Source organism: Amphiprion ocellaris, chromosome 3, assembly GCF_022539595.1.
Source record: "Amphiprion ocellaris isolate individual 3 ecotype Okinawa chromosome 3, ASM2253959v1, whole genome shotgun sequence".
Lineage (NCBI taxonomy): Eukaryota > Metazoa > Chordata > Actinopteri > Pomacentridae > Amphiprion > Amphiprion ocellaris.
Window position 1 is genome coordinate 19127232 of NC_072768.1, and position 15408 is coordinate 19142639.

Sequence of the window (15408 nt, forward strand, 5' to 3'; positions counted from 1 at the left end):
TGACTGACTGGTCTCATTAACAGTTGTAGCTCTGCAGCCTGCCCCATGTGTGGTGGTCGAGGCGGACTCTCCATTGGCTCCGGAGCCTGTAGGGGCGTTGCTTCGCGGTCGGTGAGTGCTTAGGGTGCACGGGGTGTTCTAGAGATGGCTAAGGCAAAGCGTACTTGGCACGGATCCCTCTTTTCGGTATAGACTGCAGTTTACATTAGGCAGCAATTTTTTTTCTCCTCGTCCCCGGAGGGAGATGATTGTGTCATAAATAGTCGGGTCTGCATAGAGGGTAGTGGCTGTTTAGCAATGCAATGAGGCCAATGCACTTTGCAAGAGTTGCGCTGCAGAGAGCCTCCGCGGATCCCACGACCTGTTGCTGACAAGCCGGGGGAGAAGGAGAGGGAGAGGGGGAGCCGCCGGGGAGACACGGAGGGTACTGCCTCGGAGACGACAGGACAGCCTGGGGTTTTCTTCGCGGAGGAAATCATGCAGTTTGCAATCTGGCTGGTTGGACTAATGTGTCATCTGTCAGCACTTGTCCGGGAGACCCTGCAACAGCGACTGCATCCGAAACAAGGTTGGTGCTGTTGGTTTATGCGCACGAATCCCAGCTGAAGGTGTTCGGTTGGAGATGTGTGGGGCTGTCAGTCCGCAGCTGCATTTATTCAGGTTTTTTTTCTCACTTTGTTCTTTGCAGAAAGCTTCATCAAGCAGCTGTCATCGTATGAAATCATCACCCCGCTCCGTGTGAATGACTTCGGAGAGTCGTTCCCCCACAAATTGCACTACAGGAGGAGACGGAGGAGTTTAAATGACGACCTGTCGGGTTTGCGGGTTCACTACAGGATTGATGCGTTCGGGGAGCGCTTCCACTTCAACCTGACCGCAGACTCCGGCTTCATCGCCCCCTCGTACGCGGTGACACACTTGGGAGCGGAACAGAGCAACGACACGGACTCCCAATTCCATGACCCGGGCGATATGCGCCACTGCTTTTTCCGCGGACACGTCAACGCCAGGAGCGAGCACCCTGCAGTCTTCAGCCTGTGCACCGGCCTGGTGAGTATTTCACTGCATTCAGACTCTGTTTCTCCTTCAGTCAAGAGATTCTTCCATGCATGACCCACTACAGCCATCAGCTCAGGTGTAAATCCAAACGTAAGTGGGATAATGACACCGAGGAGCTCTGGATCTGTGCAGTGATGCTGCTGTTGCACTCTGCAGGCTGCAAGCATCCACTCTGCTGAAGTCCTCTTGAGCAAGACAGAAGCTCCAATAAAAGGGCAGACAGACAAAACCAGTAGATTAAGTACAGGTTGAGGTTGATTTGTCCTTTTTTTGTCAAGTGTGATTACTTTCTTCTTTCAAAAGTAGCAGAAATGCCCAAAGGAGCAACCTAATCAATAAGTATGTCATCCAAAACTTTAAATACTCCTTTAGCCATTCACGTAATTCACAATTACAATTAAAATAGCCACATTTGCTGGTTCCAGCTTCTCAAAAGTTGACCTACAGCGTTTTTCTGTGATTTACATCATTGTAAAGTGAATACCTAAACTATCTGAAGATATCGCTGCAGGGTTCTTTGAGCTTGTGATGGGATTTTTTTTTCTCACTTTATCACATTTCATAGACTGTCTGATCCAATGGGAAAATATTCATTAGCTAAAGGGTTATAAAAGTCTGAAACAGCGGATACTGTCACTCAGCAGTATTCTTTTTTTATTGCCCTTTGTCATATTGTTCAGATCTTATGGGGTTGTAATGGAGTGATTGGGTAATAATGAGTTTATGGACCCAGTATGTCTCTTGGGAATCCTGATGCCCAAGTCATTTAGTTTCCTGACTCCTGTGTGAGAGAGTCTGATAACTGCTGAAGTGGGATGACTTCATGGGTCACATAAGGTTACCGGTCCAGGCAGGGGGTTGACCTCAGTCGCGCCAGCCGGATTCTGGCTTGGACTCTGCGTGGTTTCGGGGTGAGTGGCTTGTTTGGGTGGGCACAGCAACGCAGACAGAGTGACTGACCATAGCCTTGGAGACTGCCTCCCCATCACAGCCCCTATCAGTGACATAATCCTTATTTTAGATAGGTGCAGTGTGTACAGTACCAGGATAGCATGTCACAGAATAGGTATCAGCTGCACTGTGTGGCTTTTTGAACTTGGACATTGACAATGCATGCAGTGATTGTGCTCCTGCTGAGACATCAGATCCAAAAATCATTGTATCTTATCTCTTAGTAAGAATGAACTCACATTCAGTTTAGCGTCAGGGAAAAAACAAGACGCAATCAAAAAAAGGGATTTCCCTGTTTATACAGCAATTTAAGATGTGAGGTGCACTTCAATTATCAGGGTCATAAACCTTTAATTGCCCTTCTGCCCAACTTTGATGTATTACTCACTTATTCAAACATGTTTGCATCCTTTTTTCAACAATCTTTGTTGCTTATCCGCATCATCACTCATTGAGAATGGCAGGACAATGGATACAGCACCAGAGGCTATTGGGTCATAAATGCGTCCGTATCTGATCACTGGGGCTTTAATGGCCAGGCACATTTTGTTGGGATGAGGTCATTAAGGAATAATTAAGCCCTAAAACAAAGGGGTCATTCTACAAAAAGCAGGTTCTCCATTCGTCCAGAGTTGCTCAAAGCTATCCCCAGGGGGCCAGCCAGGGGAGGGGGCAGGGTTGAGGAGCTTTTGGCCTTTTCAAAGTGAGCTGTGACGGGCAGAAAAGAGGAGAAATGCTCTGAAGAGGAGACAACTGCCAATGAATGTTGAGGGGGAACTTAAGGATTGCTCACACCGTGGGAAATGTTAGTTCCTGGAGGAGCTGGCTCTCTCAGCTCACTCACACAATAGAAGTGTGTGGTGAGTCAGGCTGTCCTGAGGAATGAGTCTATCTTCGTTCCAGCAGCAAGTGATGAACCTCTGTGCAAAGATCAGCCTCATAACGCCTTCATGTCCTGTTGAACTTTAGAGATTGAAGGTGACTGTACGTGCCTTTTGGATGACTCTGCACCCACTGGGCTTCATAATGTCTTTGTGGGATTTAATAAAACAGAGGTGTGCCAACAGTCATTCCACCCATGTCATGAATGCGACATTACTTCAAATAGGCGTCTCTCATTTGCGAGGGTCCAGTTCAGCACCCAGTACTGAACAGCAACTATTGTGTTGGTCCAAACTTCTGCCAGATTTTCTAACCTAATGCTGGAAACCCTCAAATTCTGCTCCCTGAACAGAGCATTTATCTGTTCAGCCTTCCGCTAACACCTCGTGAAATTGTTGCAAGGCTCAACTATAACCATCTAACTAAAGTTCCCTCACCAAAAAGAGAGATCTACAAGATCCAGGTAAACATCTACCAGTTGTTAAATTGCACTGGTCATTCATTGCTTTTTGTTTACAGCATCAGAAGTAGAAACCCAACATATCCAAAGGTTTCTTTGGATCCCTTTGACAGAAAAACTTTGCAACACAAAAAAGGACATTTTAACATAGACAATTCCATGGCCAGTGAGCCATCTCCATCTTCTCAGAATCATGTTAAATGCCTGAAAAGAGACACTTTGTGGTGAAAGCATTTTGTCTCCTGTTCATTCAAGAATGGATGTTTTTCTACAGTATGGTTTTTATGAGTTGATTTTTGTTGCCAAGTCAGTCATCATTTATTGAACCATGCAAGGAAATGCTTTTTACATTAGTTTTTTCTTATGTGATTTGTGTGTCTATGGTTGTCAGACAATCGCAGTCAGAATATTTATATGTTGTTTATTTTGTTGCTATGTTTCCTCCTGAGAAATGTGAGTGTAAATATGTCAAACTAATCTAGAAAGTCCTTGCTGAACAGTGTGTGTGTGAGCAGACCAGTGTGTGAATGCTTGGATGGAATTTTTATTTTGATTGCAGCTTCTCCAGGAAAACATGTGTCACAGCTTGCATTGTCTGAACTGACAGTCCAGCATATGCTATGTAAAACATTGTTGCAAAATCTCGTGCTGCATTTGTCTATAGTAGAAGAAAATTTGTTTCAGTATTTGCCGCTTTTCCACATAGTGCTTTGCTGTAACTGGATTCTGTTAAAAATGTCTGATTCATCCACACTATCTTCTTAGAACAAAAATGTATTATTGCATGACAGCATCAGAGGCTGAAGAAAATGTGCAGTTTTAAAGCTCCGAGGTCTATTTCCAGTGGCAGGGTTGCTTGTATCCTGGTTATTGTTTTCACAGGCTTGTGATTACAGTGTGGCACTGAACACGTGCAGCACTCAAAGCTTGTGGCACCTTCGAGGAAGTTAGGTGTACATGTGGAAGGGAACTAATCCTTCACTCTTTGAAAGGTGGAGAGGAAAAGTGCACATGCAGTTTGTACTTGCTTTCCATATCCGATTTGTATGTTTTCCATTGTCAAATGTCCGTCACTTGTGGAGACAGTTATGGAATAATGCTGCCTTTAAGATAACATTCCAGTGTCCAATATCCTGTTTAAGTGTGCGCATGAAATTACCATGCAAACACCATTGTGCCTCATGGCTGAGTGAGCTAAGAGGCTTTGTGAGGGACTGAGCTGCCAAATCAATATTAGCATTCCTCTGTCAGCAGCTCTGTCCCTGTGTGATGATGTCATTTTTCCCAGTGTCAAGAGTGTGAGGGGAAAATGCATTTTCACAGTTGCAACAAGCACTGACTCAGTAGGCTGTGCTTTAAGGTGTGAAATGGTTTACTCAATCACAGTGACTTATGTGCACATTTATAAATGCAAAAAAGGCATAACGTGTCACAGTTGTCTCTGATTCTGACGGTAAAAGTTTTAACATTGGCTGAAAGTGAATTGTTACAGATATTCCCTGACCTTTCTGAGTCAGCATGTTCTTTCCACGTGCACCTGTCAAAAACAGAGCTTGTCCAAAAGCACGGAAATAATGTGCACAGTGGTGCCCAAGGCTAGAAGAGAATGACTGCAGAGAGAATACAACCTCTGTAAATGAAACTATGCCCTAATCTATAAACTACAGTATGCACATGCAAGTGCATGCTTCATACCAAAGCTATCAATGACACCTCTTTTTTCTTCTCCAGATTGGAACTTTTACGACACAACATGGTGAATATTTCTTGGAGCCTCTTTTAACTACTGTGGGGGAGGAATATGATGACGAACACAACAAACCTCATCTTGTCTACCGGCATGAGAGGAAAAGGAACATCTCGAATACCGACAACAACGTGGAGCCCTGTGCTGCCTCAGGTAACAGACTGCCTAACTAAACTACCTGTAACCACTGTCTGTCTGACTTTCACCCACAAACATTTACCTCCTCATCATCTGCATTCACTTTCTGTATCATGGCCATGAATATTGCCCTAAAATGTAAATTACACTCAGTCACGGTCTTTGCCTTGCAGGATACCCAAAAGATTTCAGTCTTGATTAAGGGGTGTTACTGAGAACTACTCAACTTAATTAAGCAAGACACGCTCCAGCACAGTCTGGGGTTTTCACTCCTTGTCTGCCGAAGCACTCAGACCCAGGTCTGTGGTAGCAACCCAGAGTCTAGGAATAATTGCTGCTTAGTTTGCAGTAGCAATGAAAAGAACTGGAGCGGTTTTCTGCTTGGGAGGCTGCTTGAAAGTTGCCCCAGTTTCATTAGAATTTTTATGGTTGAGGCCTTTGGCTGATGGAGAGGCCCTTGAGAGAAAGCAGGGTGAGCAAGTGGAGTTCACTTCGATGGGAGACCCTAAAGTTGTCCTCATAGGGAGCTCCGATGGCGGCCTTTGTTGTGCGACGCATTAAATCTTTTATGTGCAGGGCGCCTGATTTGCTTGTTGTCTGAACCCAGCCATTGTCGCCTGGTGGTGGCCATTGTGCTGTGGCAGTGGTTTAAAAAACTGGGACTGACCTGATGGGCTGGCCCAATACTGCTTTAATATGCTTTGCCCTTTCACTCCTTCTGTCTGTGGGTGGCAAACAGAGACAGAAATGTGGAGGGTTTCTCAGCCCCCACTTTTAAATACACTCTCCCTGAAGAATCTGGTGGGTGAAGCTTTGTGAATGACCCCTGACTTCAGACATTTTGGGACATCCATTGTCATCATCCATTTATCATTTTAAAAATGAGTGAGATGCAACCTGAATTGTCATGTCACAGCCTCAACTATAACATGAAATCTTTGCAGATATTGTGTTCAAGAGACAGCAGGGAGGGAGATGTGTGAATGGGTGAGACACCTGTGTGCCGTCATCAAAGGGCAGCAGGTAAACAATGAGCAGGAGGATTAAAAGAACCAGTGAGCCTGGCTCAGGACTTAGGTGTCTCAGGCTGCGGCTCCTCAGCTTTATCAGATAGGCCCCCCTCCAGATGCAGCGATAAACGTCTTCTTTGAAGGCTGCACTGAGCCAAGACTAACAAGCCTGTCCTGTCTTTTTATGGGAAGGAGTGCAGTGCACGCTGCTACTAGCAGGTTAGATATAAACACTGTCTTGGCACGTGCCGTTCTGCTTGCAAAACACTTTTAGTTGCTGCTGCCGTTAATGGATTTGGGCATTTTCCCTTTTGGCTTGGGCCTTGCCCCTTTAGCTCGTGTCTTGTCTTTACTCTACTTTGCAGCATGTCTTGTTCATGTTCGTCATCAAACAAATCAGTGTCAAAATATGGCAAACAAAATGTCAAGTAACACTCGACTTCTGAGTTGTAAGCTGAGCAATTAAGGTGTAGCTTTTTAAGTTCCCTTAAAAATTAAAGTTCTGCTGTTTAGTCTGTTGCAGGAAGGTACACGGAGCATCATGTTTAAAATATTGTAAGAGCTTTATTATTAGTAGCTTGCAAAAAAATACAACTCCTTTAAAGCTGTAGTAGCACTTGGTTAGCTGCAAGTTAATCAGCTACACAAACTGTAGGTGCTGTTAACATTTTGTCCACTTTGGACATTTTAGTAGAATCGACATCTCTGAAAACTCTTTGAGGGAGGTAAGGCAGGACAAGTTTAAGAGTTTCAGGGTTCAGTGGTCTCATTTCGTATTGACTTTGGATGTGGGACATCCTCAGTTGCCGTCAAGCTCAACCACCATCAAGCGTTAATCCAACTCTACATGAATCCTTACTCACAGAGAGAGGCGCGTTAAAACAGATCATTTTGTTTCAGTTTGATGCATTTCAGTTTTTAGTATAACCCCCTGTAGATCCTGATTCATAGCACGTTTCTGATTTATGTTATCACATAAATGATGGACCTAAGAACCTGTGATGTTAGCAGGGGGCAGATTCCACTATCTTCTCTGTTTGAGGTGCTATAAAAGCTCTCTTTGTCAGGGTCAGTTATCCTATGACTCTCTTTTTCTCCTTTTCTCTCTTTTTTTCTCCACTTTATGTCTCTGTGAAGAGGGCTCTTGTCTTAAATCAAAATTTGGAACTGGAGTGCTGAGGGGTTTGGCAGATTTGAGACTTTGAAGAGGTTTCGAGCTCTTGTACGTCCAAACACATGGTTATGCTGAATGGGAGAGGCTCATCCATCTGTAAAGAAATTGTTTTGCAAGGTACTTTTACTGAGTGTGATTATTATTCTTCATCTATTTGTCCTTTTTGTCTTTGAACTGAAAGAAAACCGATTTTTGAAAATGATGAAACAGGCTGCGTTTTATCAAGAACACCTCCAGGAAACAAAATGTGTATCAGCAGAAAGATAGATAAGTGTTTCCCTCAGATGTGATGTCTCAGAGTGCTGCCTTAGTGCATTACAGACTGTGCCAGAACAACAGGGACTTCTGTATCTTGAATTAGTAAGAGTTTCCAAAGTTTATACAGTCCCTGCAGAAATGTGTTGAAAGGAGAGGAAGGTTAAGTTTCCACAAAGATGAATTTCACAAATATGAAGTTTTGTTTTCAACTCTGCGCTTGTCATCTCTGACACATACAAATACTTGACTTATTCATACATGTGCCGTCTTTGCCTGTGAGATGTCAGGAGTAGAAGTGGACTGATAAGGGCTTTTAAAGTGTTACCTTGATGGAAAATGATATTTTGTTATTTCAGCAGTCAGGACACGGCTGTATACCTGGCTTCAGCTGCTTTTCTTCGCTGTGTGTGTTCATGCCCCGTTGACAAAACACTACCATGTCACTGTATGTGCCGCTGAACCAATGGGCGCTTAAAATACATTTCATTGTACAGTTTCACATGAACAGTGCAAATAAATCAGAGCAAATCAAAAACGTCTGAACAGCTTCATGATATACAGTGTCACTGGGTGACATGGCGAGCAGCTGTATCGGTTTTCTCCCTCTGTCAGCCAACCTGGGTGGCTTCCCTGCTGTTTAGAATACCTCTGCAGTAGATAGCTGTTGAGTGGGTGATTAATGTTTTTAAGTCTCAGAGTGCTTGGTTCTGGAGTTTAAAAGCATCTGGAGAAGAAGCTTGTCGGGCTCAAATCACAACACAGCCCCGACCTTTAATGACACATTCTGCAGGATATCAGTTTCTGAGCGTGCATGTGAATCCCTGCGTCGTCCTACGAAAGAGATAACCACAAAGATGAGGGCGGCTGCAGATAGGGGCAGATTCTTCTTCTCTCTTTGCTTTCTTGAAATCCAAGTGAAGACAAGTTAGAGACGCAGGGAAGTGGAACTTTGCAGAATTTCTTTCTCACAGTCGCCGGCTGGCAGTCTAAAGCTGCCTGAGTCATATTTGGTCTGAATTAGCTTCATGCTAATTAAACTAATTGAGAATACAGGCAGCTTGACAGCAAAGTGAAACCTCAAAACCTTGTTCCAGTGCTGGCTCTCAAACGTTCCACCTGAGTTCTCGATGCCTAACTTGAAGGGCAGCTGGGATCAGCTTTGATGCAGCAATACTTGGCACACATGGCATCTGTGCCCCCTGACCCTCAACACAATCATTGTACAGGATTCCCCCCTTGGTGCCCACTGTGTATACATGGTAGTTCAAATGCAAGCATCAGGTTTTTGGTCAATGGGTTCATTTACACGGAAAAATGCCCTCCCCCGCCTGCGGTTTGAACTAGCCGACTTGAATCGATGCCCGCTCTCCCTTTGCGCTTTCATGTATGTGAATGGAAGCACTTGTTGATTGTGACCTCACTTCCCTCTTTGTTTGGAGTCACTCACTGAGCGGGTGAATGTGACCTTGAGTTTTCCCCTCCTGGAGGTGCGTGGCTTCTGGGCTCGCTGGCTTGTTTGCTGGGACTCACTTGGAGCTGCGTATGCATGAGGCTCTCTGTCTTCCTCTTAACTCCTACTCTTGTCAGGGGTCAGGAAAAAGTGGTCAGCAGCCAGGGTGTGATGGGCGAGCGCTGATCACTCAGACAACCTCCCTCACCTTTGTGGTCTGGCTTTAGATGCTGTGGAACTTCTGAATGTCACATGGCTCCAGAAGGCTCAGGCTCACTCTGTGTCCTCATGCCCCCTGGACCTGCCCCAGTCTCCCCCCATTCCAGAAAGTACCTGTTGTTGCCAAACAAAAAAAAAAAAAAGGTTTGTTTTGGAGCTTTTGTATGCATGCAGAGATGCGGTTTGCTTGTGAATGTGTGTATGTGAAAGTCCATGTCATCTCCCCGGCCTGTCAGTGGACGAAGTGTCCCACTGAGTGCTGGGGATTGCTGAGCGTGCAGAGCAAAGGAATGGAGAAAGAAATTTCTTTCTTCATGTGTTTGAGCAGCCCTGGCCAGCGCTGCATGTGCCTGTCGGTCTTGCTGCAGAGCCTGGCAGCGGCCCCTGGCTTTTCCCAAGCTCCCACTGCCTGCCTTTCTTCTTTTACACCTGCTCCTATAAAGTAGCTTTCTCACCCACTGCGACGCTTTTGGCCCGAATACAAATCAGAATCAAAAACGGAATTTCGTTTGTGTTTTGAATGCTTTTTTGAAAGGACATGGTGTTTTCTTTAGATCACCAAGATGATGATACTTGTCTTAATTGCCAAATGAGTTGAAAAATGTCTTTTTTCATTCGCTAACTGCATGTGTGAACCAACATATGTACTCATTTTGTGCAATGTAGCGCGTTCTGTCTCATCACTGCCTCAAATTTCATAACACCACATGACAGATAGTGCAAGCTGCTAATAATATGATCCACTGCACTCATTGTCATCTGATTTAAAGATAACAGATCCTCTGGACGGGGCCGAGCGGGGCCAGGCAGCTACGTGCAGTCTATAACTTTAATAGGTGCCATGTGTCTGCCCGCCCTGAAGCCTTCAGCCCTATTGAACCCAATGTGTTGTGTTGTCTCGGGAGTTCCCGTGACAGATTCCAGCTGGGGCTATTTTCTGCCACTGTCTACTGTCTGGGCATTCTTAACAGATGGGGGCTGTTTGGAATGGTTAGAGCAACTTGAGTGACAGTGCTGGACTACACGATGGCATGGGCGACAGTCGGGGGTGACAGGTGAGCGACAGGTTCCCACTGAGGTGGACTGGGAAAGAGTTGTGAGAGCTGGCCAGTGAAACACCAGTGTCATCGCCTGCAGCTCTGACTGTTCATCATCTGCGAGGCCAGACATCATTCAAAACGGCCGACCTGATTTGTTTATGTCAAGGCCAAAAATGATTCTGGATCCTAAAACACTTTTTGGTATGTTTAGAAATATGGGAGAATTCATGACTTCATGCAGACTGTGTTGCATAAGCATTATTTTGACTAACTTGCAGACCTCCTTTTATTGAACAGTTTCTTGAACTATTCTGTAGTCACAATCGGTGCCCTCCTTTTTTGTATGCAAATCCACGTGTGGATTCTGTTAAATGCATAAAAGAGTTAAAATAGTAGTGTTTACATTTTTTGGCCACAAGATTTTGGGCTCAAAGTGACCCAATAATGTTGCCATGTTCCCAGATTTCAATAATTAAATCCTTACTACCAGAATGATAATGATGGCTAAAGTTAAGGAAATACAATCCCAGTTATAATAAGCTAGAAATTTCATTAAGTCAACTCCTTTGTGTTTTGGCTAGACACTAACTAGATGTTTTGTTAGTTTTCAATTTTATGATGTTCTGCAGAGCTGCTCACCTGAACTTTCAGAACTCAGAATATTTAATTACTAGTATAACGATCCACTGGTGGAAAGTAAGAGAGGAAATATATTGAAGTAGCCACTGAACTTGAATACAATTTGGAGGTACTCTACACTTTCAATCCACCACATTTCAGAGGAAAATATTGTACTTTCTACTCCACTACACGTTTTTGACAGATGTAGTTAGTTATAAGGTGAAGAATTTACACCTTTTTAGAATACAGCACATTCTTAAAGATTACACTAGTAGTTTCCAAACTTTTGGACTTCTGACATCTTAAAAAAACAGTATGTAGTTGGGGATACATTTCAGATGAGTTATTGACAGCTTCACCGTATAGTGTTTTTTGTTTTTTTTTTTACCTCTAAATTTCTCACATTTGATTTCAATGATAAAAAAGCTAACAAAAATCAAAGATAAAGGAAAAACTCCAAAAACCAAAAACAGATTTGTGCATCATCTTTCCTCTACCATTATTCATCTGACGGGCCCTCTGATTTATCTGCTGTCTCTGTATATAAAACTGGATATAAAGTAGTTCAAAGTAGCTCCACCTGCAGCAGCTACCAAGTAAAACACACTGATGCTACTGCATAAATATTCGAATGATGTCATCTATAGTAGCATACCAGTAAGAGGGATACAAAATTACTTTTACTTTAATGCTTTATTTTTACTACTTTGTACTTTTACTTAAGTAGGATTTTTTTCTTGCCAAACTTTTACTGGTAATGGAGCTGTAGTTCAGTGCCAGACATGAAAGTGCAGAACAAAGCTCCTGTACACTGTTTTAATACACAGTATCTACAGATACTAAGTCTCAGTTTGATACCATTTTCCAAGATAGCAGACACTTAAAAAGTCAATTAAAGTTAATAAAATCAGTCCAATGAACACAAGGTTCAAAAGACATTGTATTCTGCACATGCACGTCAGAAAATGTACTGTATATTAGCCATAGTACCTAGTTTCACAATCAGTTGGAGTCTCCTAATGTTTGATATTGTAGTGACCCAAGGAGATGGTCATTCAGACTATAGGTAGCTCCATGTTTCCAAGCAGAGAGCATTGTGGCAGTTTTAGCTAGCAATGGGCCACCATGACAAAGACTTCTGTGATGTTGAATGGCTTCCGACCAGAGGTCATGTATTTAAGACAAGCTGGGAGTGAAGGGGACAGTGTTGCTATATCTCAGTAGCATATGTATCAGAGTAACCTTTGCAGCTTGCATCATGTTTCCTTGACTAAAACAGTCATATCAGCACAGGACATTTGTCCACAGCAGTCAGTTTGTGTGATTGACTAATCTATTTAGTGATTATTGATTTAGAAAATCATTCAGTGTTTGAATCTCTGGCATCCTGCTGCAAACTGTGCTCTCCCTTTACAACACTTGTGTGACAGTGGATGTAAAAAAAAAAGGACCGATCTCAGGCTCGTGCCAATCCCAACAGTTGAGATTGGATCAGGACACCGTAATTAACATTATTTCTACAATCCCTTTGAAATACTTCCAGTGAGTAAACATCTGTTCTTTCATATGTTTTTTTGCTCCTTACCACCATCAAGAGGGGTTGTTTTCTGCCCTGTTTCTGTGTTAGTTACGTGTCAAACCCAGTTAAATTACTTGAATGGCACAAAAGATAGTCCATCTTTCAAGAAAATGCTTTTTAGTTGTTGATGTTCATCCTAATTGTGCTAGTATAGGCCAAAGAGATATCCTGCCAATGTTTCCATAAGCACCATTTCATCTAGTTTCCCCCAAATTTGGCATTTGACGTATTTAGACAAGCTTATGAAACTTACTGCTTTGCTTTTTTGATATTGTGCCACATTAATGTAATCTCTGGCCTCTTTGGTATAAACTATAGGTCTTGACTGAATTGTGCAGATGTAACCTAAATCCTGTAAAAATTTTAAAAAAACATTTTGTCTTTTGACAGTTGATGTTCTTCATCTGTCAGCAGATAATGAAGGTGATTCTTTGATGCAGATCCAGATCCAAATGCAGATTCCTAAACATTTTTGTAATTCAATATGCAATATGAAGTATGCACTTTCAGACTGCTTTCTAGTTTTTAAACTTTAGACATCTATTAGTTATTTAACCTACAGTATGTTAAGATTAATTTCTTTAAAAACAAATGTCAGAAGTGTCTTAGTTTTATCCTGAAAAAAGAAAAACATTGCAATCCCCTGCTCGTCATTGGAGTCAGATCCACAACTAGTGTTTTGCCTCTTCTGAGGAGGTCCGCTACTCCAAACACATTCTTCAGCTGACCACCATGCTGTCTTTAGCATGTCTCTGAACTGAAAATAACAACTGAGAGCACTGTAAGTGTACAAAGGCCACCGTCTTCCAGTGAGGTCAAAAGCCACGCCACTTCGCTTGTAAAAGCCTTCTTCAGCAGCAACAATTAGCTGCCTTTGCTTCTCTCTGTCTAGCCACGGAATTGCACTTAATTGTGCTTCTGTCTGCAGGAGTTTAAACATTTTCCCCCCTCCTGAGTCGTACTGTCAGCTAAATCCCAGTAACCAGAGTGTCTGACCCCGTCTAGAAGCAAGGCACTACCTATAGTCAGTGTAAGGTATACTGTCTATTTAATTGGTCCCCAGGGAATATGGTGCCTTAACTCTCAGCAGGCCACTGTAGAAGAATGTTAATTAGTTGAACAATGAAATGTGGGTTCCCCTTTGTTGGGCTCTTGGCATTGATACTTTTGACAGAGACCTGAAGGAGAGTCAAAGAGTAGCTCTTTGATCTAGGATGAAGTCTCAATGAGATCCTTTCGGACAGGCTGGTGTACATGAATGGACTCAGACACACAGTGTGTATACAACATCCAACTGGTTCCGTTCTTTAGTGTTTATACATTAAAGTACATCAGAGCTTAATTGTAAACATATGGAGACATTCCAACATAAATCCTTAAAATATGCATGAATCTCTTCCAGAATAAAGTTTATGGGATGCAGTGTGTGCAATAAAATGTGTTACTGAGTGACTAAATAAACATTATTTTGAATATTCATTGTTTCCTATTATCTTTTGGCACGGTGATTAAAAGATTTACACGTTTGCAAGTTGAGTAGGCATTGGGGTAGAAAATAGAGTGCGGTGTCGGTCTGTTTAAGGTATGTGCATACTGGAGCCAACCAAATTACAGCATTTATAAATGCTTGCACTCATGCCGTGCAGGGCTTCCTTTTATTGTTCTCTGTTATGAGGAACCGCTGGAGCTTGGTTTTTATAGGCTCATGGTATTCTTGCTGGTGTAAAAAGAAGTCAAATCTATCACGTTTTTGTTGTTTGGTGGTGAATTCTAACATGAGATGTAGATGCGTGGCTGATGTCGATCTGGCCAATGTCCAATGGGTGCTGTCATGTCTCTGTGTGTCCAGCAGGTCAGGGCAGTCACCCCTGTCTTCTCATGGTGTAAGTAGCAGCTCACTACCTAGTGAGAGGGGGGATTTCAACGTAAGGCGATTTGGGAAAGGTTGTGTGTGGATAATCTGCACTGATTCAAAGGCTATTATAACAGAGGCCATATTTTCACCTTCTCCGCCTCCTCTTTTCTTTTTTCATCTCACACTCGCTTACTCCGAGTCTTAACGCCAATTTCTGAGGATGCAGATACTCCTCTGTGCTTCGATAATCCCTTTGATGTCAGACTGTCCACGGTGATGAGTCTGTTTAAGGGGTTTAGTGTGGTGGGTTTGGCCTCGGAGAGATTTTTTCCTGGAAAATACAAAGCTCTGTTCTGGCCCAGCTGCCCGGGCCGTGTGCACGGGCACAGACGGGCTTGGCGCTGACTTGGATGCTGGCGCTGGCATGGGGCTGGGCCTCACGGCGGCAAGAGCTGTGCGCCATTGTGCCAGGGAGTCACGCTCCGCCTCGTGTGCCCACTGGGGGCATCGCTTGAATACTCACGGAGCGCTCAATGAGTTTTCTTGCCTCCTCTTTTTTTCTGATCTAACAGTTACACACAATCTCTCTCTGTGTGACTGTTTGGAAAGATTGAGTTTAGAGAATACAATGAAACGCTTCACTATAATCGGGTTATCCAGAGTTGAGGAGGTTGTTTAGGATGACGGATTCCAAACTATGCTTGGCTCGTAAACACTAATAGTGTTACCTAAAGTTATTTGTGTAAATTAGTTAGCAACTTTTACTATTTTGCTCATTCTTTTAGATGTGCTTGTTTTCTTAAAGGCAACAGAAAACAGGAAAGTGCAGCTATATGTGAAAAAATTTGCATCTATTTTTCTGAGCAATGTGAATCATAGTTGTTGCATCATTTACCAGCAGATCCTGCTGTATTTCTGTATTGCTTTGACTTGTAGCTGCTAAAATCAATCTTTCTCCAGCTGAG

General features: G+C 43.2%; 1 protein-coding gene across 1 annotated transcript in view; it reads left to right on the top strand.

The window, feature by feature from the left end:
• Window positions 1–116: 116 nt before the first annotated feature.
• Window positions 117–15408, top strand: part of LOC111569902 (A disintegrin and metalloproteinase with thrombospondin motifs 20) — an 87589-nt gene continuing 72297 nt past the window's right edge. Inside the window, exons 1-3 of the mRNA XM_023272341.3 lie at window positions 117–568; window positions 689–1050; window positions 5084–5252. Of these exons, the coding sequence (XP_023128109.2) occupies window positions 478–568; window positions 689–1050; window positions 5084–5252 (622 nt within the window). The 5' untranslated portion in view covers window positions 117–477. The remainder of the gene's footprint in view (window positions 569–688; window positions 1051–5083; window positions 5253–15408) is intronic.